This window comes from Daldinia vernicosa, assembly GCF_022497035.1.
Source record: "Daldinia vernicosa strain CBS 139.73 unplaced genomic scaffold F5Y00scaffold_40, whole genome shotgun sequence".
NCBI lineage: Eukaryota > Fungi > Ascomycota > Sordariomycetes > Xylariales > Hypoxylaceae > Daldinia > Daldinia vernicosa.
In genome coordinates, this window is record NW_025953956.1 from 122651 (window position 1) to 145180 (window position 22530).

The 22530-nt window shown below is 45.7% G+C and overlaps 8 protein-coding genes across 8 annotated transcripts; 5 read left to right on the forward strand and 3 right to left on the reverse strand.

Moving 5' to 3' along the window:
- Nucleotides 1–1973: 1973 nt before the first annotated feature.
- F5Y00DRAFT_243025 (RTC4-like domain-containing protein) lies at nt 1974–4298 on the reverse strand (the record flags this gene model as incomplete). Its single annotated transcript, XM_048008612.1, has 4 exons — nt 4159–4298; nt 4003–4078; nt 3306–3724; nt 1974–3243 (listed from the first exon to the last, which is right to left on the reverse strand). Coding segments are annotated over exons 3-4 (1531 nt in total), but the record flags the coding sequence as incomplete, so codon positions are not given.
- Nucleotides 4299–6062, forward strand: F5Y00DRAFT_243028 (Dynamitin-domain-containing protein). The gene is made up of 4 exons (XM_048008613.1): nt 4299–4332; nt 4424–4589; nt 4642–4701; nt 4759–6062. Exons 2-4 carry the CDS (start codon nt 4551–4553, stop codon nt 5941–5943), a joined length of 1284 nt encoding a protein of 427 aa, XP_047862719.1. The 5' UTR covers nt 4299–4332; nt 4424–4550; the 3' UTR covers nt 5944–6062.
- Nucleotides 6063–6427: 365 nt separating this feature from the next.
- F5Y00DRAFT_264202 (ribosomal protein S28e) lies at nt 6428–6788 on the forward strand (the record flags this gene model as incomplete). Its single annotated transcript, XM_048011615.1, has 3 exons — nt 6428–6488; nt 6570–6653; nt 6727–6788. The coding sequence occupies 3 exons, from the start codon at nt 6428–6430 to the stop codon at nt 6786–6788; spliced, it is 207 nt and encodes a 68-aa protein (XP_047862720.1).
- A 739-nt stretch (nt 6789–7527) lies between these two features.
- Nucleotides 7528–7821, forward strand: F5Y00DRAFT_264203 (molybdopterin synthase small subunit CnxG; the record flags this gene model as incomplete). The annotated part of the gene is made up of 2 exons (XM_048011616.1): nt 7528–7696; nt 7742–7821. The coding sequence occupies 2 exons, from the start codon at nt 7528–7530 to the stop codon at nt 7819–7821; spliced, it is 249 nt and encodes an 82-aa protein (XP_047862721.1).
- A 45-nt stretch (nt 7822–7866) lies between these two features.
- F5Y00DRAFT_137189 (uncharacterized protein) lies at nt 7867–8654 on the reverse strand. Its single transcript, XM_048004313.1, has 2 exons — nt 8395–8654; nt 7867–8295 (listed from the first exon to the last, which is right to left on the reverse strand). The coding sequence occupies exons 1-2, from the start codon at nt 8512–8514 to the stop codon at nt 7912–7914; spliced, it is 504 nt and encodes a 167-aa protein (XP_047862722.1). The 5' UTR covers nt 8515–8654; the 3' UTR covers nt 7867–7911.
- Nucleotides 8655–8927: 273 nt separating this feature from the next.
- On the reverse strand, nt 8928–12073 carry F5Y00DRAFT_243045 (Mob1/phocein). The gene is made up of 5 exons (XM_048008614.1): nt 11662–12073; nt 10530–10567; nt 10206–10400; nt 10032–10143; nt 8928–9973 (listed from the first exon to the last, which is right to left on the reverse strand). Exons 1-5 carry the CDS (start codon nt 11682–11684, stop codon nt 9430–9432), a joined length of 912 nt encoding a protein of 303 aa, XP_047862723.1. The 5' UTR covers nt 11685–12073; the 3' UTR covers nt 8928–9429.
- Nucleotides 12074–12701: 628 nt separating this feature from the next.
- Nucleotides 12702–14666, forward strand: F5Y00DRAFT_243046 (Leo1-like protein-domain-containing protein). The gene is made up of 2 exons (XM_048008615.1): nt 12702–13294; nt 13348–14666. The coding sequence occupies exons 1-2, from the start codon at nt 13037–13039 to the stop codon at nt 14344–14346; spliced, it is 1257 nt and encodes a 418-aa protein (XP_047862724.1). The 5' UTR covers nt 12702–13036; the 3' UTR covers nt 14347–14666.
- Nucleotides 14667–15171: 505 nt separating this feature from the next.
- On the forward strand, nt 15172–17995 carry F5Y00DRAFT_137261 (acyl transferase/acyl hydrolase/lysophospholipase). Its single transcript, XM_048004314.1, has 4 exons — nt 15172–15592; nt 15660–15790; nt 15865–16675; nt 16767–17995. The coding sequence occupies exons 1-4, from the start codon at nt 15521–15523 to the stop codon at nt 17514–17516; spliced, it is 1764 nt and encodes a 587-aa protein (XP_047862725.1). The 5' UTR covers nt 15172–15520; the 3' UTR covers nt 17517–17995.
- The last annotated feature ends 4535 nt before the right edge of the window (nt 17996–22530 follow it).

The following is a 22530-nucleotide window of genomic DNA, read 5'->3' on the forward strand; positions in this document are numbered from 1 at the left end:
TTTGGTAAAAGAACCCCCAGGCTCAACATCCTCAGTTCCTAATCCGTGCTTGTCGCGCATATTCAAACCTCAATAATCGTCTTAGTCGTCTTCTTCTTCTTATTATTATTAAATATTGTTAAATAACTTTGATTCAAGGACGCCAGGCCCTTACCACATACATAAGGCAATATCGAAATTGAAACTTTGTAGGTACACTCGACGAAGTCATGGATTCCACGATCATGATTGCGCTAGTCACGTAGGACTTTAATGGCTGAATACTAATACCTAACCTAATACAGTCTATCATCATAGTAGGTAGGTACATAAGAGCTATGCATACGATAGATGCCGGGTTTCCGGGATTCTATCTTTACTATTACTATTGAGACAATCCGTCCGATTCCCTATCTTTCTGTCTTTCTTTTTCATATGTCTATTTAAGCATATTTCTATTTAAGTCGGCTTCCTCGAGGGGTAAACAAGTTCATCTGAAATCTATACACTACGTAATCGAGCCTGTCATGTCCAAGAATTTGTAAATATGCCCAACGCTTATTAGTTAGCCCCCGATCACACCATTTTACGTACATGTGCATTGGAAGTAAGCCTGCGTCAAAAACTCAATACCACTTACGGTTACCGAATCTCACCATATACATATAAGCAGGTAGTATAACTACACGATTCGCCTCTGTCTCTATGTGTGTGTATATATATAACATATATATATAAATGTCAACAAATCAGATAAAACCTGTTTCCGAACCGATTTATTTTCGACTTGGCAGCAAAGTCATACCCTGGTGTTACCGCTCTTCCGTGGATCAGGCTACGATGGTTATATTTCATTACTACATGTGTAAGTATGACTCGAGCAGAGAAGCCCGTGACTCGAGATATGAGGCTTATTGCTTACATATTTACATTTACGAGTGTCAATAGTAAATATATAGTTACTTGTAAATAAGATCTCCACCTTGACAGAGGTACTGAATACCTACTGCCCTGTCCCAAGGCGTCGGTGAAAAGCCAAAAATGCGGGTTCAAATGGCTTTGACTATTATATGATCTCTGCGCCATCTGCTAACATTTACAAAACCGGGTTAGTTTTAACTCCACAGACATCGGCACCCCTTGGCCCCCAGACGAAGTTTTAGCGCCGCTCCAGAATCCTTGTAATAGGCGCCAGATGCAGTCAAATATCGGATGAAGATGCTCGCTTCATCGAGTAGGTACCTAATGTTTTTTACGCCAATATTATTTGTTGAATATTTCCGTTCGTATGTAGTTCCAATCGAAGCAAGTTTGATATATATATTTACACAAGTGTTCGGGATGACAAGTCGACTTGTCATTCCACGCTATGATCCGAGATGGGAGAAATGAAATCGGATTCGTCTTTGTGCTCTGTCTTCCATGGGGCACTGCCCCTAGGGACTGGTCCGGCATCTCCCCCACGACCCGGACCAGCTCACAGGAGGCTTATCAAGTCACAAGCGATGCTCCAGTCAACGTATATCAACGTGTATTTATTTCGGTAGGCGACAATGTTACACATATATGTACAATAACCAAGCCGGACCGACAGCCTGCATGTCGTATGCTGCCGCAAGTTCCCGCGCTCGCACATGCATGCATACATGTACTTTATCTGCCTAGCCACCTGGATGTATGGACATGCTATATGCCTAACATTAATACATACATTAGGTATTTTAATCTTATGTTCTATCCTATGACAATCCATAGTTGAGGGGCCAAAGGGGTATCAAAAGTTATAATACTTTCATTTTGGAAAGATGAACTTACCAAAAATCTTTAAATCGATAACTTGTATGTGTATTTGATTTTGGGACACCAAGCTATCGATCTATACAATTAAAATTGACAAACGACAGAATGATTTCTTTAGCATTTACTGCAGGATCTACATAAGCTAACATGTAGTGTCTAAAGAGCTAATGCGTATAATAACATTAGCCCAATCAGAGCTTTTGATAGACAGAAGATCTAGCTGCAGTGTGACAGCCCTAAGCGTCTACATTTAGATGGACGCATATGCTTATTTATCGTACTGTGACTATCCGCTCAACGTAGGTTTTCTAGTTCCTTTGGGATCCTACTATGCTATTTCCTCTTCATCACTAACACCGGCAATAACATCGCCAGTGTCTTCATATAAGAGCTCTCCGACATCAATACTTTCCAGCATAATATCCCGCGCCTTTTCTTCTGCAATGTCCATGTCCTCCATGATTAGGCGGACTGTTAACTCGGGCACTAACACTGCCTGGACGTATCCTGTATAACCTCTAGCGGAAACGAGTCTGTCTTCAACTGCACGCTTTCGGATAACTGACGATAAAGTCCGCAAGATATACTCGGTCATAACGCGGAGTCCATGTGGCCCATAGTAGCCTGGTGTAAGACTGTCGTCGGTTTTGAGTAACGTCCGATTCTTTCCCGCTTCGACGTTCTCTCGTAACACTTCGTGATAGTGTGATTTTCGAGTACCTTCCAAGATTTCTTTCAATAAACCATGGTACGTGTCTAATCGTGTATCAAGCCTCTCCCAGTTAACCTTGGGATATCCTTTCCGAGCTCCGGAATCCAACGCCGCCCGTCGCTTGTGTAACCTGCAGAATGCTGCTTGTTTCTTTATGTTCATTCTGCCGTGGTCTGAATGCTTTGCTAGAAGCTCGGGATCGACTACTTCATGACACATAGGACACCTCGCTGTGGTAGCTAGTGGGCTTTGTATACTGACATCACCTGCTTCGTCATCGGAGTCTTTACTCCCAAACACGTCAAAAACCACATCGTCGCTGTCGTCTAGGTCGTCAATATCATCCAAAGCATGCAGCTTAAAAGCTGGTCTCTGAGAGAATTCATCTACCCCGGGTTCATGGAGGGATTTTCGCTTCCTATTCTTAGATCTCTTCGAATCTTTTATCCTACCAGGCCGTAAAGCTGGCTTTGCTTCTACTGCCGCATTTGATTCTTCTAGACCGAGCTTTTTGGATTTACTCCTCGATAGTGAATCATCTGATGATAAACTGCCACGTCTAAATATGGGTTTCTTGGTGTCTCGACTTGGACTAGAGTCTGACAAGGATGAAGGTTTGATGAAAGCTTTAGAGGGCTCTGCCTTCTCTGGGCTGATATTCTCAGGTTTTACAAACCGCTTCGCTGGAGGTGACCGAATACCTTCGGGACTCGGGCTAGTTTTAAAATGCCTAAATGATTTGCCTGAGTCATCTAATAGTTTAAGAAAACCTTTCGTTAGTGATAGCTACGGTAAGTGAGGTGCATGGACTGACTCTCAAGCTGTGATACTGAAGGTTTAGGTCCGGGCTTTTGTGATGCTCTCCTCTGTGAAGGTCTAGGCTGAGATGATTTATCGCTGTAAGTTGTGGTGCGCTTGGTGATAGTTCGCTTTTGAATTTTTGTGAAGCCGAATGCATTCGTGAGGTGATTCCTCGCCTCTGGAGTAATATCTTCAGATGATCTCTTTGAACCAGCCGAGCTGGAAGGCCCACCCTTTTGCGAGCTACTGAAAATTGTAGGCTTTATATCTTTGTATCGGCTGTCATTGTTGTCAGAATCAGAGTCGTGCGAGCTATTGTGGCGTTGTTGTTGATAATCCTCCTCTTCTTCATCACTACTCTGAGGTGGCGCAGTGATGGATTCTGGTTCTCGATTCTTTCCAAGTCTATTCATGTTTGAGGCGGGTATTTTGCTTCTGACATTGTTAGATTCAGATCCAGGAGGTCTAGTTTCTTGATTTCCAATTCTCTTTAAAAGACGAGGCGGATTCTGGGCGAGGCTTAACCCGACACGCCGTCTTGGTATAATAATCGGCATTGAAACTTCCTTGACTTTTATTACCGGGACCAAGCAGTGTGCGGATATACCAAGCACAAACAAGATGCAATATGACTGATTGTCTCGCGCCAAGGAACATATACCCATACGATTGCTGAGGCAATGATTGAAGGTGAAGAGTAAGAGTCTTACTTAATAAGGTGAGAAAAGCACAGCCAAAAAGAAAGTGTGCTTCATGTGCCTCATGCATTAGGTACCTAAGGAATTGCTTTAATGCAAATAATATGTTAGTTAGTACCGTAACTAAGGAAACAAGATAATTATGAGGAGTACTTGGAATAAACGCACTGATAATTAATCGCAGATGCTTCTGTATCTCCGTGCGTCATGTGTGTTTTAATGGATTAACATGAGATGGAGCCATTACTCATAGCAATTTTGGTGACGGTTATGTACCTTGAAGTACATACATAGAGCAAGAACGACGCGTTGCAAGACGCGTTAGAGGGCAGGTGGAGGTGGACCTTTATGGTAATAAGCCACAAATGCAGCCACATGTCCTTTGGAAAGTACATCTACATACGGGCTTGAGTTCATGTACTTCTGGGTACGTACTCTCATCTTAATTCCATCTTTCACATTTGGCTTTCGTTGTTTGCATCTGAATTTCTACAGCTCTCCCTAACAACAAGCTAGGAAACTTTGCCGATTGGAATCTGCGAAAAATCCCAACCTTCGATATGGCATTAAATCGAAAGTATGCCGCATTACCAGACCTAGTATGTTCAAATACTTGAGATTTGCCTATATACTGTACTAATCAGCATCTAGGACTCTGCACCTGACATTTATGAGACTCCCGAGTTGACGGACGACAATTCTACCGTTCCTGTAAGGATATATTGATACTCCTAGTAGAACGAACATCATTCTAAACCGCCCCCCTAGACTACTGCAGGTCGGTCGCAGTCGGACAACGAATTCGACGAAGACGATGACGATGATATCCACGAAATCTCGCATTCGCGACTCCGAATAGATCAAGCTCGGTCTCGTTTCTTACCTGCACAGGTTGACGCTCGAGACGTGGATTTTTCCGATCGGCTGAATGGAAAGCGGAAATCATATAAGACCTCCAGTCGAAGACAACGAATCCTCGAAGACGGTACTGAACAGATCGGCGATTTGAGTGACGAAGAGGGAGGTGAGGATCTGCAGAGAAAAATCGCACGGCTAAAGCGCGAGATCGAAGAAGCTAAGGAAGAGTATGGTAAACGGAAGTCCGAGTCGGCAGAGGCTATACCAGACCAAGATGTAGACCTCGTCTCATTAAGCCAGGCATTGGAGGAGATTTCGATTGTTCCAGAAAGAGTAGTGGCGACTAGAGATCACCCAACAGCGGTCACCGGCAATCAAACGAAGGGCGAGAGTCAAATATCAACCCAGTCACTATTAAACGAGGCAACATATACCGTCACTTACGCGCCGAGTTACGAACAAAGTCACGCCCTCGCTAAAGCTGCTGACTTCGATCGGCGACTGGTTTTACTCGAGAAAGCTATTGGTATTACTTCCTCGGCTATGCCCGAGTTAGAAAGGAATGGCCTACGCCGAGCTATTATGCCTACTTTGGAAACGCTGCAGAACCAGATTTTGACGTTATCAGAAGCGTCTACTTCATCCCTCGACAGTATTAGTCGCCGGGTACGGACATTAACTCAAGAAGCTGAACAATTGGAAAAGTCGAGGAAGGCAGCTAAGGCAGCCCAGGATTCCCTTGCCTCTTCGGGTGGTTCTCCGATTGAAGCAGACGATTCAGAACAAACAGCTAAGATAAACGCTCTCTATGGGACACTACCAACCATCGAAAGCTTAGCGCCCCTTCTACCTCCACTACTAGATAGACTCCGCTCGCTGAGAGCTATTCATGCCGATGCGGCGACGGCTAATGAGACGCTCGAGCGTATCGAAAGATCGCAGAGCGAAATGGCTGCTGATATCAAGCAGTGGAGAGAGGGTCTAGAGAAGATAGAAACAGTTATGGGTGAAGGGGGTGCGACTATGACGGCCAATATGAAGGTGGTAGAAGGGTGGGTAAAAGATCTAGAAGCCAAAGTCGCTGGGTTGTCTTGATAGTGGTGATACTATTGTATCTACTTGTGATTTACGTCGGCCCTGATACCCTATTACGAAGCATCAAACCTTTAACATTCTGAGAAAAGGATAAGTAAAGAGTGATGCAATAATATCCCTATGAATATCATGCTATGATCTATGTCAAAAAGTCCGCTATTGCTCATGCAACTATAAAGTAGAGTTAATGCTTATTATGCATCTAAAAGAAGATGCATATATGATAAAACGTAAGGAGGTATGTACCAAGGTACTAACATGGTCCATGCGTTACGAAAAAAAAAGCCCTACCCACAACTAAGAACACCTTAAGCGAGACTACAACTTTTGAACTAATCAAAATTCCTACTACCAACTTTTGACAAATTTCCATTCCCGCGACCAGGCAGCAAACCCCTTGCAAAACTTCAATCACAAGTACGAAAAGCATTCCCGACCCCATTTGCGAAACCTCAGCCCTAATAAAACCACTCAGATTGCAAATATGGAGTCCTCTAAGCAGCCCGTCAAGCTTGTCAAGGTCACCCGCGTCCTAGGCCGAACCGGTACGATTCCCCTCACCGCATTCTCGCAATCCGAAATATTCGACGTCGCAGGTTGAAATGAACAGGAGCTGACGGATATAGGTTCTCGCGGTGGTGTTACCCAAGTCCGTGTCGAATTCATGGACGACCAAACCCGAAGCATCATCCGAAACGTCAAGGGACCAGGTGCGAACCCACGAAATCTCCTTAATTTTTATGGCCGAGCGATTTGACGATAACTAACTAGATGACTATATAGTTCGTGAGGACGACATTCTCTGCCTACTCGAGTCTGAGCGTGAGGCCCGACGATTACGATAAGAATGGAATTTCCTTTGGGAGGAGTTGCGAGCATGAGGGTCAGGATTTTACTGCTAGCTTACGATCAGACTACGGTCGAAGATCAGTAGCATCATACAGGATTCGCGGTCAAGATTCCTTTTGTTACAGGAGTCGCCGGACTATGATGGGCATTCTGCATTGCGAATAAAGCACGATTCATACCCCGAACAATGCACTTCGCGTGATACGGCTACTTGATCGTCTTTGAATTGATATTCCTCATTTCTGCAATCTAAATGTCCTATTTTAAGCTTACCTAGGGACTTCAAGATCGCAATCAGTACCGATAGTTTCTGCTATCGCATGAAGAAAACTGAACTGATAAACTTACAGGAGACTAACTATATCGCTTACTAATCCATACCACTAGCGTCTAAGAACTTTTTTTTTTCCCCTACGACTAGCTTCAAAAGCTGCAATTCCTTTTTCTTTTCTCTTTTCCTTCTTCAACCTCACTTTCTCAACTTGGGTAACCAAAGATTAACCCATTCCATTGACATATGGTAAGCCATTTCCTTTTTCAAGCTATACTCACGTTGTATGATGCATATAAATAGCATGTATTACCTGATCATCACTGATGTTCTACCATATCACCAAGATCTCTGAATCAACACCCATTCACTCACTCTTGTTAGAATCTCTTTTGGAAATATAGTAACTAACAAGAATTTCAGACATGGTCGATGTTTCTTCATAGACCCAATTAGATTCCGCAATGGGCACCGTTCCCAAGCCGCCGAAAGGCTATTTCAATATCCTCTATTTCGCAAGTGCAAGTTCTTTCACCTCGAAAGAATTCGATACATTACCTGCACCACTTTCTCTGCAGAAGTTGTTCGATGTGTTAGAAGAGAAATATAGTGGTATCAAAGACAAAGTTCTCAGTTCGTGCTTGGTGACAGTCAATCTTAATTACGTCGACATCCCAGAGCCTGGCGACGAATCTGCCGAAACTCTGATCAAGGAGGGCGATGAGGTCGCTATTATTCCCCCAGTCAGCTCTGGCTGAAAAGTGCAAGTCAAGATCAAATTCGATATCAGATCATTATCCATAGACTTTGTTTCCCTGTGACCTAGCTATGCTCTTTTATATACGTACTCAGGACGGTAGCAATGGCTCCTGTTCGCGATTTGATTCCCGAGTTTCCGTACCGGTTCGATCTCCAATCCTCACACGAAGCCACTGTTGTCGAAGTTCGTTCCAACGCCTCCAGTCGTATTTCCATATCTTCCACCAGCCTGGGTTCTTCTTACTATAATCCCTAAGCCTCTGTATCCCAAACACCACCAATGTAACGAGCAGCACGAAGATGAGTGTTGATGCGATAGAAACAAGCGAAGTCAGCGTGGTGATGGTAGAGACCTGGCAGCCGAGCGGCCGAGTACGAATTTCCCACCGCTCAGCCCAGTGCGGACATACGTTCTCGTCCCATGCCGGCGCGAGTAATTGGATCCGGTTCGAGTTGGGAACGCATGTCCAGGACTAAGGGTATATGGATATATACGTTAGACAAGACTTAATCCTGCTGAAATCTCTAAACCGTGAACTTTTTATTTTACATATAAAGAACAGCACACGTACGAACGGACACCAACTGCAGTCCGACTCCTTCTTCAGACAGGCCGCGCAGTTCTGGATCCTCCAGCACCGTTGTAGATGTGCATCATCCGTTGGGTTACCCGCGCTGAAGGAGACGTTCATAGTAGACTTAGGTACCCAAAGAGGTAATTTGTGCTGACGAGGATTTGAATTACTATTGTAAAGATAGCATTTAGCTGACGAGAGGGACGACTTTGTTGCGTCGAATCTTCCCTTTTGCGCTATAAAGTATAAATGCGTACTGTACCTAGAGTCCTAGAGTTTTCCTTGAGATTCGATCATCCATTTGAACTGTTCGTCTGCATTAATCATTAATCGAATGCGGGGAAGTATTTAGCAGCCCACCTTCGGCGGCACGGCTAGTCTTTCGAAGCATTAGATAGATAGATAGAAGATGCAGATATCTAAGAACAGAGATAAAAAAGCAGCGCGGGTTACTCTCGTAGATTCCGGACTGAATATCACTATATCACTATGAATTACATAGAATATATAGGTTAGGCATATAGATACTCAGGTAGGTCAGATAGGTAATATGCCACACGAGCAGCAGCATGGATCTATCTAGCATCTATGTAGTGTAGTTATCGATTATCTTGTCTCATTCTCTACCTAAGTAGTAATGCTGCGTCTATGCTATAGAACTCTCGAGATGCAAAATCTCGCACCATATCGTATCGCGTCGTTATCGCAGAAAGTGGTACGTCGTTTCATACGAACGTTATTTGCCAACCGAATCCATCCGCACTCTTCTTCCCGTGCGTCGCGAGCTGATTCTCCTTAGTCAAATCTCAAAACGAAAACGCCTCGTGCCAACTCCTCAATTTCAGGATATCCATTTGCGGTGTGTACGAGGCGATATTATGGGTCTTCTTTTTCCCTTCTCCTTCCGTACTGCTCGCCGTCCTAGGCTAGTTGTATAGAAGATCCGGCCGCTACTCAATCCCGGACCAATGCCTCAGGCATATCAGCCTTCAACGGCTACCATCGTCGTGCAATATGATGGCGAGGCGCACCCTAAGCGACATTCGCAAGCTGCATCAATCGCTCTCCGGCTTTCTGGTTGGAATACTCATATGCCTTGGAGCCAGGCGGGAAAGTACCGTTGGCCGCCCATAGGTCAATCAACGGTTGCATAGGCTCTAACTCTTGGGGCTTCAGCATGTCCAGCGCGCAGGCTGTCAGCACGAAGTGGCTGAAACAGCTGTTCAACTGCTTTTCGAGGTTCAAATGGTAGAACGGATCGATAAAGTGCGCCCAATACAGATGAGCGTATACCCGAAACATCTGTCTAAAGATGGTCTGGCAGACTTCCAAAAAGTTCTCAGGGAACCCACTGGCCTTTCCAAGCCAGTCTTTGTCTTCGGGATTCGATAGTTGCGAGAGCGGCGTCGTGGTGATGGACGGGTTGTGCGCGTAAGAAACGCCGTTGGTATCAGTAGGGAAAATATTCGTGTCGTCGATCTTTCCAGATATCCACCGCTGCATAAGCGTGATATACTCGTAGGCCGGCAACTCGACGGGCTCCCGCTTGTAGTTCAGCCATGTGAAGGAATGGTTCCTATATCCCGGATTAGATACGCCAAACCGTTGGCCACTTTCATGGATGTTCTACTCACGCGCCAGCGGACATCCGAGGGCAAGTTTGGGGGTTACAGATGGTACTGCCATCTTCTTCTTTTTCATGAATCACCCGTACGAAGTTCCAGAGGTTGCGGTAATGCTCAACCACTGCAATACGTTAGAAGTTTTCCGGCCAAGTTCATGAAGCACATAACACCAATGCTATTTACCTTGATGAGCAATCCACTCCCCCTGTTCCACGGTCTTCGGGCGGGCACTCAAGGTCATGAAGTTACCCTTCACGATATGCTTCGCGTATTGTGCGTTGAGCCATAGAGGCAGAGGTCGAGGCAGGTGATAAACACCGAGGACGTCGTCGCCATTGGCTCCTGCGTTGCTGGATTCATCCATGCCGATATTCTGAGCTAAGGATGGTGAGCTAGGAAGTGGAGGGATCTTTGGTGCTAGACTAATGGGTGACTGGCTGCCTTGGGAGAGACTGGTGGGAGAGATGGGTTGACCGCTGGTGGTTTGAACGGGGCTCTTATTCTGACCTTGGGCTTTGCCCGAAGTCCCTCTCAATCGAGCGTTTCTGAAGGTGGGAAGTTAGCAACTATCGACTATTCCTTTGTTGTGCGTCCGGTGCCCTATGTATATGGAGCTGACAAGAGACAGTGGGGAAGAACCAATGAGCAGCGTGAGGCGCCCCGGCCTTATATATATAATTTTGGTGGGTTAGGTAGGGGAAGGCCAGCTTTGACTTCATGATTCTCAGTCACTTATCCAAACTGAGAACCCGATAAGCCCACAAGCAAATATGAAACCGAGACAACGGTAGTAGTAAGGATAGTAAGGATAATAAAGGGTAGTAGGAGAATAGCGCTTGCATATAATAGACCCATAGTAGGAGTCCGGGCTGCTACTTGCTCCATTCTGAAATCGTTTTGTATTGGGAACCAACATTCCAGGATGCTTTGCTGGCGCCTTAATCTTTCCCCATCTAAGGGGGGGAAGGGAAAAGGGAATAGGGAATAGGTGAAGACATAGGTCAAGATTCTCTTTTTTGGAGCAGGGGGCTAAATTACCCACGATAGCTTTTTGGCTCGTATGAGCTTTAAAAGTCCGTCTCACAAAACAACTTTGTGTGGGTTCTTTTTTATGAATAAAAAAGGTTGTGCTGCTTGTACCCAACTTCCAACTTGCACTGTGTTGGATGATTTCAATATTCCCAGAACCACGGCTTCACGTTATGAACCAACCCCCGTTGTTGAGTATGTATTATACCGACTCTTGTCTTACAAGATGTTAAAATTCGCATGGGTGATAGGTTGGTTTCTGGGGAGTCGACGTGCAGCATAGATAGAAAGACCATCCATAAACAGCTTATATGTCCAAGTGACGTATGCGAGGCTGTACAAGCCGGAGCTGAATATGTACATTGTGATAAGAGACAGCCAATTTCTTTTGGCCGGGGTACATTCATAATAATAAATGAATAACACCCTAGGAAATGTCCCTAAAATCAAAATGGCTGGTCCTCTGCACGTGGCCTTTTTGTTTTGTAGCTCATAAGTCGCCATACGTGAGTTTGGCGATAGTATGGTCCTTAAAAAGGGGGGGTAGGGTATTTAAAGAAATAAAATAGGATAAAAGGAAAGATAGAAAAATAAAACATTATACACTTACATCCCAGAAAATAGATTAGACATGATCACTTGAGAACCGCCGCGTCAGGTACCGGTATAGGGCAAGTTATTAGAGGCAACGAGGCCTGTCGGCGATATGCGAGAAGATGAAAATAATAATAAAAAAGTGAATAGCAGAGTTTCTAGCTTGGTTAGAAAAATAAGGAAGTCGCCGACCGAGGACACAATAAAAGAATCGACGAGGCTTCGCGAGGAAAAGGGGCGGAAGGGATGTGACAGTGACTTTGCGATGTGTGGAAGTTTCCCACATCTATTTCACCCAATGATATTTTAACGTCTCGAGCTGTTTCAGGAGACGCTCGTCTACATAGCGCCCAACGCTAGTCTCTTTTAGCTGCATCATCTTTATCGATATCAAAATCTCTTATCGACTCTGGAAAGGTAAAGCACGGACTGCATGGAGTGAGGTACCTACCACTTAGCAGCTTTAGGGTAGCAGAATAGCGCCAAACTAAGTGCCTTTTTTATTCTTGCAAGAAGTCACAATCCGAATTGTATCTCATACAACTTCGCCATTTCCTAATAGAAATTTCTCATTTCTTTTAAGGATTAAAATTTAATGACTTTATTTTCTTAATCCAATTTTGGGAATTTTTCACTATTGTAGTTGCTAAGAAATAAGTTTACGAAAAGAAGGATATTGTTTACCCAAGACTTAAAATCGGCACTTATTTTGACGCCTTTCTGGGTAGGTACATACTAAAGTATTGTACGGAAGTCCCCATCAAAAGTTTTGTCCATAGGCCAGTCCTTATTAGCTTTTAAAGGGCTTTGACAGGGCTTGGCAACAGCTATAGGTTATCGAGCGCATGTATTATCCATAATACACTACTTTTGTTTATATATAATAACTCAAAATTTTTTCCTCAAATAATAAAAGTTATATAGGCGTATAAAAAAGCTTTTATACTTATAATAGATCCAATTTTAATATTTTCATTAATATATTGAAGCTAAAATTAGATATGTTATAAAAGTTAAAATTTTGTATACATTTCTAATCTTGCCGCATGGTGTTAGGTTCCAAACAGCTGCATCAAAAGCTGTCAGGTGGCACGTATGGACAAAACTTTTGATGGGGACTTCCGTATGTACCTAGCTATCTTTACAGTGCGGGTGAGCAACATATGGATTCCAGGAAGTCTACCTCTTACTTTTAGGTACTTACTCCAATTTCATCCACCGCATTATCAAATCGCGACTCCCTCGACACCCTTCATACGTTGACGTGATTCTCCCAAGTCTTCCAATTGCATTACTCTACATCCGAAGAACACCCTCACACCCTTCATACAACTCTATACAACATACTCCATACAACTCCATACTACCCCCAAGTACACCAAATCCTCATTATGTCCGACTCTGAGGATGGGGGTGACCTCTTCGGCGACGAGGGCGAAGTTCCGTTTATGGATCAAGTGCTTAGTGATCAAGATCTGGCTTCGGAACAAGATGAGGGCGATGAACGAGATGACAACCGCGACCATGACGGTACCCACGACCAAGATGGCGACGCAGACGAAGATCAAGAGGTCAAGGTAAAACGCATCATGGGTGTTACACTTCATCGACACAGGATTCCACGAACCTCTAAGGATGGCACTGGTTCCGTACGTCCACTTCATCTTGACTTCAATTGTAGATCAATCCTAACCAATTATAGCTACAAACGATGAAAGTTCCCTCCTTCATCAAGCTACAAGCTGAAGAATACAAGCCCGACACGTTTGAGCCGACTGAATGGGACATACAGAATGCGCGCTCCGAACAGCGCAAAAATGTTGTCCGCTTCCAACGGGACCCCGAAACCGGCGAGCTAAAGAGCAACTCTGTTATATACCGTTGGAGTGATGGATCCCTCACCATGTCTGTTGGGGCAGACCATTACGAGATACAGAAGAAGGCAATGGCGCCCGCGGCTGACAAGCCATATTACGAAGAGCGCGACGACGCCCACTACTACGTCGCAGCAGCACATTTTACGAGTGAGCTATTTATGACTGTGGGCCACGTTTCCGAACAATACTCGGTGAAGCTTCCCTCGAACCTGAAGGACGAAGCTCTACTCAAGTTCAGCCGTGACATGGAAGCCGCCCAGCGCGCCAGAAGACAAGGTGGTGATATGATTATCACAACTACGAAAGATCCCGAGCTTCAGAAGAAAGAAGCAGAGCTGGCCGAGAAAGAGCGTATGAAAGCACAGCGACGACGGGAGAATGCAGCTGCGCGACTTGATGGACGAGCTGGAGGCTACAGGAGCGGAGGACTTTCGATTGGCGACCTAGAGGGTGGCCGTAGAACTGGTGGCTCTCGAAAGAAAGGCGCGCCAGGCTCAGGAAAGGGCAAGCGACGTCGACCAGAATATGATTCCGATGACGACTTCCCGTCAGGTGGAGGTCGCCAGAACGAGTATGATCGCGAGGATGACTTCATCGCCCCTAGTGATGACGAGGAAGAAGGAAACGAGGATGACGAAGATGAAGAAGATCTTTTGGATGATGACGAGGAGGAAGAGGCTCCCCGAAGGAAGCGCCAGAGGACGGCTGATGCTGAAGATGCTGATGCCGACGCTGATGCTGACCTGGACGACGTGGATGCGCCGGCTGAGTCTTCTCACCGGCGAAGACGCCATATCATTGACGAGGACGAGGATGACGAGTAAATTTAGGTTTAGTAGTTTGATGCGTTGGACATGATGAGTCCCTACGTTTGTATGATATTCGGCGTTCTTATACACATATAGTACTTTCTTGCATGTAACAGTTGCTATTTTAGCACGTGCAGAAGACCTCGATAGCTCATATATTTGATTAAGGTTATGGAATAGGCTATTCTATACTACCTATGCGATATCACAATACTTTGCGGGTTGAAATAGCTAGATAGCATGCGGTATGGTAATCACGGTAGGGTTACTCAACGCCGTATATATTACACTACTCACTATGTGTCTTATACCTTACTATATATCCCTTTGTTAAGATCATCTATCCCGCCTACATCTTTCAATATAGTATGTATCATATACAGTCCCATCCCTACGGTGGGTTTAGCCGACATTTTAAATACGACGATTGCTATAGAAAAATCCACAGAGCAAATTTCATAAGTCAACTATTATGAACGAGTCAAGATCATAGCCCGATAGACTCCACTAAGAAGACTATATATGTATACCTAAGTAATTTGAGAACCACTTACCATTGAAAGGGTAACGTAGGTTACCATGTGCTTCAGCTATAGGCACATTGAAATTTATAAGCTTGCATATTTCATATCTGGTATTTGCCTTAACTTTCGGTTGTCTATTGTCCAAGTGAGAATAAGGAAGTAATTTGTACAAGTTCATCAGGTGGCACCAGTTGTCAGAGTATTGAATCCGTACATACAGCGGGAGTTCGGAAGTTCGGAGGTCTCTCTTTCACATGCAAGTTTATAAACACCGATTCCCCCGATTTATTAGAGCACATGAGCCTTAGTCCTACCTCTAGCTCGGCCCTCGTGAGCCCCGGCGCGTTGTACATACCTAACCTTACCTAGGTATCTTGCCTTATGTATACTGTATACATATACTACCTAATATGTAAAACATAAAACATTGGCAATTGAATCAAGTACGCAACGTTCATCCCAACTACAAATGTTGGTCATTCTCGTCTATTTCTCAATATTACTCTCGCGGTGTCGCTTCGTCGCGACGTGTAATGGCGGGTGCCATCTCCCTCTAGTCTCTCAGCTTCTAACGGACCTGACCTACGCGCCCGGGCTCTCGCCCTTGCTGACGCCGTTGATTTTTCCCTACCGATGATTCCGGCCGGCACAAATGGTATGAGAGAATGCAGTCAATTTTCGGGGTGTCCGTAGCTGTGTTTTCCCTATTGCTAGAGGTCTTTTTATTTTGGTATAGAGTGAGTATCTAGCCGTGATAACAAGAGGTGAACTGCACTTAAGCTCACATAGTTCCTCTTATACTAGAAATTCTGGGGAAGATGGACGTCGAAAAGCCTGATGGACGAACAACTCGATGCATTGCTCAATGCCGCTACATACGAAGATTGGGAACACGCAGCATTACAGCTGGATAATCTTAAGGAATTGAATCTTTGGTATGATATAGCAATCTGAAGTGTATATTGAAGTGTATATGGGGGACACTAACAAGGAGGATATCCTCTTGTAGGCGCAACAACCCCCCGTCGCATTACTACGATTGGATGCTGATCAACGATCGTCTCGATATGATCGTCGAGGCTCGTGATAATAATGACTTACAGTCTCTCCTCGATCTTGTACAGTCCGGCCTAGTTCGAAACCTCGGGAATATTACAGCCCCAAGGTTGTATAACCGCGCCTTTGCCGGAACCAAATATCTGATCGAAGAGTACATTGCGCAAGTGGCTGGTGCCATTGGCGATATCAATCGCCGTGTCGCTACGCCACTTCATGGCAGCTACACTCATACGTACACTCTTTCAACCCAGCGAAAGCTGGATTTCCTACACGATTCGAGACAGGCTTTTGGACGGAGCACTCTAGTGCTACAGGGTGGTGCTATGTTTGGATTGTGTCATTTAGGTGTTGTCAAGGCCTTATTTCTACGGGGTCTACTGCCGCGGATTATTACAGGCACGGCGACCGGCGCGCTCATTGCTAGTCTAGTAGCTATCCATACAGAAGATGAGCTTCCTCGTGTGTTGAGAGGAGACGGCATCGATCTATCAGCCTTCGAGAAACACGAGCAACAAGTGCATAGTGACAAATACAGTTGGGCGCCCTATCTCAGCACTTTGTTGCGTAGGATCGCGAGGTTCTTGCACGAAGGCTACTTTCTCGATGCTAAGGTTCTAGAAGATTGCGTTAAGGACAACCTTGGCGACTTGACGTTTGAGGAGGCATATCACAGGAGTAAGCGCGTCTTAAATATCACCGTGGCTACAGCGGAACAAGAGGGAATTCCCGCATTACTGAACTATATTACCGCCCCTAACGTGGTATGTCTCTAAAACCTTGGCCCCTATCTATAAGCCCTTGGCGTGGCTTGAGAGAAAAATTAGATGTGGGTGTGCTGACGAGGCATTTAAGTTGATTTGGACCGCGGCTGTCGCATCCAACGCGTCAACTCCGGCACTCTACGGAAGCAGACGGACGACGGTGCTATGCAAAGATGTAGACGGTAAGATTGTACCCTGGGCGCCAGCGAATACTTTCCGTCAGTGGACACATGCATCAGCCAAGGATCGCAACTCGCCTCTGTCGCGTGTCGCCCAGCTCTTCAACGTCAATCACTCCATAGTTAGTCAGGCTCGGCCTTATTTGATTCCCTTCCTCGAATCGGACATGCACGGCCCATCACTCTTCACGGCGCGGCACAAGCGAGCACAGATGACGAGCCACCTGTTCAGGGTGGTCGGATTAGAGATTCGCCATCGGCTACGTCAGCTAGACACACTTGGTCTGCTGCCGACCGGCATCCGCAAGTTCTTGGTAGACGAGGAGGTCGCGTCGGGATCGACTCTGACGCTCGTGCCTAAGGTAACGGCACGCGATTTCGTGCGCCTGCTCGAGACTCCAACACGCGAGACCCTAGACTACTGGATTCTACGCGGCGAACGAAGCGTATGGCCGGCCGTGTGTGCGCTAACCGTCAGATGTGCGGTTGAGTACGAAATTGAGAGTGCATATCAGCGTGCGCGTAGCTTGAAAGCCGGGGGTCTAAGGCGAAAGGCGAGCACTGGGGGAGTAGTGCCGCCGGTAGGCCTGGTTGACGCGAAGACAATCGCGCCTAGTGTGTTAACGCCCGAAGGAGTTTCACAGAGCGCAACAATGAACTAGCAACCCCGTACGCTTCCTGCAGCCACCATGATACAGGAAGAGCACGAGCTAGCTGAGATTTGGGTGCGCAGCGGTCTAGTTGACCGAGAAAGCAAGGGAAGGACAGGGAGAGCCAAGTCAGCCTTGAGGCCAATGCAGCTGGCTTCCGGTCATCTGAAAATATGCTGGCGGAATGCGATATGCGCTCCAGCGGCACAGAATGGCGGTACCGGAAATACATAGTAAAGGGGGTTACTCGGGCAGCAGCCTTGGCCGTAGATAAATGAATGAGCAGAAGCAAGACTACGAGAAACGGAAATATAGCGGCATCGATTGGTAGACTACATAGGTGCTGATTACCTAGCGTGCGTAAGTACGCAGGACCGGACGGAACCAATAGGGTGAGTTCGTTGCGCGGTTGAGATGTAGTATACCTATGTAGCTGCATACCCTCATGCATGGAAACAAGGCCCGATGACTTCGAGAAGCCTGCCGTTTCTGACGTGGCTCGTCTTTGGGAAGGGGAGGAAGAAGAAAACAGGATTGGTGCGAGGCCGAGTAGCCATCTGCCCTAAAGCGGATAGCTAGAAGGCTCAGGTTCCTGGTCGTGGGTCGTGGGTCGCGGATTATTTCATTTTTGATTTTATTTTTTTTGCGACGCACGCCGCGGCCGCACAGGCGCGAGTTGAAAGTGGGATTGGCTTGCGTGACACAACCCCGGAACCTAGAGATCGACGGATGTGGACGTGGTGTCTGCTGCGATATGCTACTGGTGCGCGCAGAGCCTCAAGGCATTTTCTTGGAGATTTGGTTGTAGCGGTGAGTGGCAATAATTACGAGACGGTATGAGTTAGGTACCTAATGGGACGCGACGGGTATATTGGAGAGTGGTTATGGTGGTGGTGGTGGTGATGATGGCTACGTAGCTGGGGTTGGTCAAGTAGTCGCCGTTAGGATGCTAACTCCAAGACATGCATATCACGTACATACCGCCCAGATAGGTAGATGGCTGTTACAACATGTATAAGTATAGTCTAAGTAGAGTGAGAGACTTTGATATGTACATGTATCTAGCGGGTGAGCAACAACTATGTAGGTAGCTTTACGTTTTACCTATATTGTTTACTTGCACAGACGTGATGGATGGCTCTCGTCTTTGCAACTTGGCGTTGCATCATACCCTGGGCTAGTGTTCTCGATTTGGACTTGACCCTGTCCAGGATAGTGTAGGGTAGCATGGAATCGCGGCGTCGCCTGGCGTTTCTCTCTTGGTCTCTGCCGGGGCGTCCAGCCCCAGCTGAAGGAAGTTTTCGAGAAGTATGCCACTTTTGGAAGGGCGTGCATTGTCCCATGTTCCATATCCCATATCCCATGTCCCATTTACATTACATTCGCGGATAAGGTGAGTAATGGGATGCGAGAAGTAAAGAGGGCAAGGTACCTAAACCATCCACTCACCCGTCCATGACCTGCTTACCTACCTTACCTTGCCTTGCTGCTGGCTACCTCCTAATATTTTTTGTGCTACTCGTGTGAGGAACACATCCTATTCGGTATGCCTCTCGCGGAGCCGGATGGTCTAATTGGGAAGCTGGGGGGAAAGCCTGCGGGGGAATACATAGCGTCGATAGAGAATCTTACCTTAGGTAAGGACGGTTCGGACATGACGATGCTTTAATTATACGGTAGCATTCGATCAACCCTCAAGAGGCCCGCGAGGTTATTCTTCGGCAAGTCTACCTAAGATACTACGTGCATCGCAGATGCGCAATTAAATTTTTGATCAGAGGTTATGTCTCCTATGTAATAAGACGGGTCTTGCAGACCAGACCCTCTTCTGCAGGACTGTGGATTCTCGGAATCGATCAGCTGCACGTCTTAAGGTGCGTCTACATACACCAACTACACCATGTACGCATTCGTTTATACCCAGCTACATTATACATAACGTCAAGCGGGTGTGTGGGGATGTATTACAGTAGTCTACGCAGGGGGTAATCTAGCCGCCGTTGCAATGGACGCCTTGATGGCTAGTGTAGTATAGTAGCGTAGGACGGTTCCTTGAAGCCAAGAATATTTAGGTGTGGTGGATGTACGTATGTATGTATGTATGGCTAGCATACTCGAAGGGTAGAAGAAGTGCAACAAGTGGAAAAAAGGGGTTCGAAAGAGAACGTGGATTCACGTCGCAGAGAAGGGAAAACCATACCTACCACCCACATACTATATATCACTTCAAGCATAAGAGATGTATTAATACCAGGTAACTTAGGTACCTGAATACCTATGTAAGAATATGTCGTAGTACTTTAAACTAGGAAACATCTATTTCGGCTCGCTGATCAGAGACCAATGGCTTGTTAAAGGAATTAGTTTCCTTTAGGTAGTTGTTGAATACGAAGTATGTCTTCAAGTGCCAGAAGGACAGGATGGGATTACTCTGGAGAAGGGCAAAGCGCAATCAGAGCGGTCAAAAGATTATATTGTGGGATTTTGAGGGCTCTCTAAACCAATAATACCGCCTCTATTCTAGAATGGAATCCATTGTTGTTCTTGTGGCACTTGGGGAGACCATACCACCCGCCTTCAGGGATACGTTCCCAAATAATGAGCAAGATGTAGGTATGAGATTAGGCAAATGTTGACAAGAGTCGATGGGTGATCACTGTCAGGGTACCAGGGTAGCCCTGACATACACTACTATATATGGAAGAGCGACGGAGGAGATCGACAATTGGTCTAATCTATCCCTGTAGGATCAAATACATAATCTTCTGGAAACGTTCCAGAAGGACATCAGGAAATTATGGTGTGCTACAGCAGCAAGGTAGATAGCCAAGGCACAAATACACCTACTTGTCTCTGTCTTCTGTTTTAAGCCTTAAGGCTGATAAGCGAAGGCGGAAGTGTACCGAGCTGCCCACACACACTTACACGGCCGACGGCTTCGGATGGTGACCATCTACACTACCGATTCGTACAACTTAACATGCTCATTAAAAATTCAGTCTGCAGGCTCCATGTCGAAATTAAATTAACTGTTCCTCCTTGTGACTTGTGATCTGCTCTCCATGCCGTAACTACGACGATCCCTATGCTAGGTAGTATAGCGAGATTACGTACATTACAGATAAGGCGCCCGTCCTTAAATGTCTACTTGCATACTAGAGATGTTCGTCATGTCTATGCTCCCCCGAAAGGAAAAAAAAAAAAAAAAGTCCTACGTATTCAAGTACCTAGGTTATATGCAGGTCTATTACTACCAGAGGCGCTAGTTGACTATTATAGAAACGGCAATCAAATGCCACAATGCGTACTACACTACCTCAGCCAAATGTTTCGCGTACCTTGCTTCTAGGCGTATTCTTAGCTACAGACTTGCATGTTTGATACCTCGGATTTTCCCAAGTATGCTGTTTTTGGCGACTTACATATCTAGGTACCTTTAAAGCACGTAATGTAGTGTGGCCTCTCACTTTTGGGTAGTGTGGCTTTGTGAAGAGTCGCCCGCGTAGAGCCGTCAAGCCGTCCAAAGATCCGGAATATTATTTTCATGTACATACACACGTACATACGGATACCCATGTCCCTGGATCCGTCACGAACGACTCACTCCCCCACTTCCCGTGTTAGTCTTCTCTTCCACCCTCTTAATCCTTGATCCTCGTCTTTGATTGCGTAACTTGGTACTGTATGTAGTTGATTTGGAACTGTAATACGGTTCAACATTTACTTATTCCTATTTTATATTGTCCGTATTTATAAATATTATTTGTGCAGAAGGCTGGCACTTATTAAAAGCATGTGGGCGTTAGGAGACATAAGTACGAAATGGTCTTCATTATCTCCGCGGTAATTGAATAGGTAGCTGAGAAAACGCCACGCAAACAGCACTAGATTCTAGATATAGGATATGATCAACCACCGCCGACCGGTCCAAGATTTAAAAGTAGATAGCTAGCCGGGAATATGGATTGCAAGTCTCAGTAGTCAGATAGCGTCAGGAAAAGCGCGCGCTTATAGAGTAACACAGCGCGGGGGGAAAGGATCAGAATGATGTGGATGTACGTAGGTAGGTATGGTTAGGTAGGCCTTGTTGATACTCGAGCCGATGTGAGGCAAGGATAAGCGCATGGGGGGTAGTGGTAAGCATTCTATCGGAGTAGGTATGTAGTGTAGCTATTCTGGGGCAGCGTATCCTAACTGTGTCGAGACCACCTCCCCAAGACCGTAGGCGAGGAGTTCGCCTCAGAATAATAACTATTAAATTTTAGAAGCGGTGTGCTCTTCACGAATACAATATGGTTGCATACCTGATATAGTCTTCCCGTATGCTCTATGTATGGCCAAATTGTCTATGGCACCCTGCCATCCAAGTGCAAATTTGTCACCTCGGTATCGCAAATAGATTGGAAAAAAATCGGGCCTAAGTAGCCTCGGCGGCCGTCGACGAAGAGTTTTCAGCGTGATTACGGTATGCGTTTCTGAAACTTGGCTCGTATTGTCGTACTGCTGCTACTATTATTATTCTTGTCTTGCTATCGCCGTTTATTTCTGCAATGTCTTGTCACGGGATTGTAGTACCCCAGCTCTAACAAGCTAGCAACTAGCAACTAGCAAGCGACGAACAGAGAAACTTGTCTAAGGTTGTACGGATATAGATTCGTCGGTGAGCAGATTAGCAAATGTCTTTCCCTCCTCGATCGTCTTGACCACTCGGAACTTTTACGGTCGAGTGGTGAAACACTACGTCAGCTTGCAAGGCCATTGCTGGATTAAACTATTATCTATTATGTATGTACAATGCATATACTAAAATCCAAGTCTAGATTCCTTAGCAGAAAGTATTATAAATGTACCGTTTAGCAAAGTGTCAAAGAGGAAAAGAAGATTAAGGCGCCGATACGATGGGTCGATAACCAGGACTCTGGGGATAAGTGTGGTAACCCTTGTCATCCCGGCTCCAATGATTTCCTGGGACCCTGGTCCGGGATTACCTAGGACCCAGGATTAATTTAGGTACCATGAAGAATAT

What these genes read in the sequence shown, in the direction of transcription:
- F5Y00DRAFT_243028 (XM_048008613.1), top strand. Translation starts at nt 4,551, where the DNA reads ATGGCATTAAATCGAAAGTATGCCGCATTACCAGACCTA. An exon ending in ATGCCGCATTACCAGACCTA is followed by an intron (nt 4,590 to 4,641) that starts GTATGTTCAAAT and finishes ATCAGCATCTAG; the next exon opens with GACTCTGCACCTGACATTTA. An exon ending in ACGACAATTCTACCGTTCCT is followed by an intron (nt 4,702 to 4,758) that starts GTAAGGATATAT and finishes CCGCCCCCCTAG; the next exon opens with ACTACTGCAGGTCGGTCGCA.
- F5Y00DRAFT_137189 (XM_048004313.1), bottom strand. Translation starts at nt 8,514, where the DNA reads ATGAACGTCTCCTTCAGCGCGGGTAACCCAACGGATGATGCACATCTA. An exon ending in ACTGCAGTTGGTGTCCGTTC is followed by an intron (nt 8,296 to 8,394) that starts GTACGTGTGCTG and finishes ATATACCCTTAG; the next exon opens with TCCTGGACATGCGTTCCCAA.
- F5Y00DRAFT_243045 (XM_048008614.1), bottom strand. Translation starts at nt 11,684, where the DNA reads ATGTCTAATCTATTTTCTGGGAT. An exon ending in TCTAATCTATTTTCTGGGAT is followed by an intron (nt 10,568 to 11,661) that starts GTAAGTGTATAA and finishes TCCCACCTTCAG; the next exon opens with AAACGCTCGATTGAGAGGGA. An exon ending in GGAGTGGATTGCTCATCAAG is followed by an intron (nt 10,144 to 10,205) that starts GTAAATAGCATT and finishes AACGTATTGCAG; the next exon opens with TGGTTGAGCATTACCGCAAC.
- F5Y00DRAFT_243046 (XM_048008615.1), top strand. Translation starts at nt 13,037, where the DNA reads ATGTCCGACTCTGAGGATGGGGGTGACCTCTTCGGCGACGAGGGCGAA. An exon ending in CTAAGGATGGCACTGGTTCC is followed by an intron (nt 13,295 to 13,347) that starts GTACGTCCACTT and finishes AACCAATTATAG; the next exon opens with CTACAAACGATGAAAGTTCC.
- F5Y00DRAFT_137261 (XM_048004314.1), top strand. Translation starts at nt 15,521, where the DNA reads ATGCAGTCAATTTTCGGGGTGTCCGTAGCTGTGTTTTCCCTATTGCTA. An exon ending in TCTTTTTATTTTGGTATAGA is followed by an intron (nt 15,593 to 15,659) that starts GTGAGTATCTAG and finishes CTCTTATACTAG; the next exon opens with AAATTCTGGGGAAGATGGAC. An exon ending in CTTAAGGAATTGAATCTTTG is followed by an intron (nt 15,791 to 15,864) that starts GTATGATATAGC and finishes ATCCTCTTGTAG; the next exon opens with GCGCAACAACCCCCCGTCGC.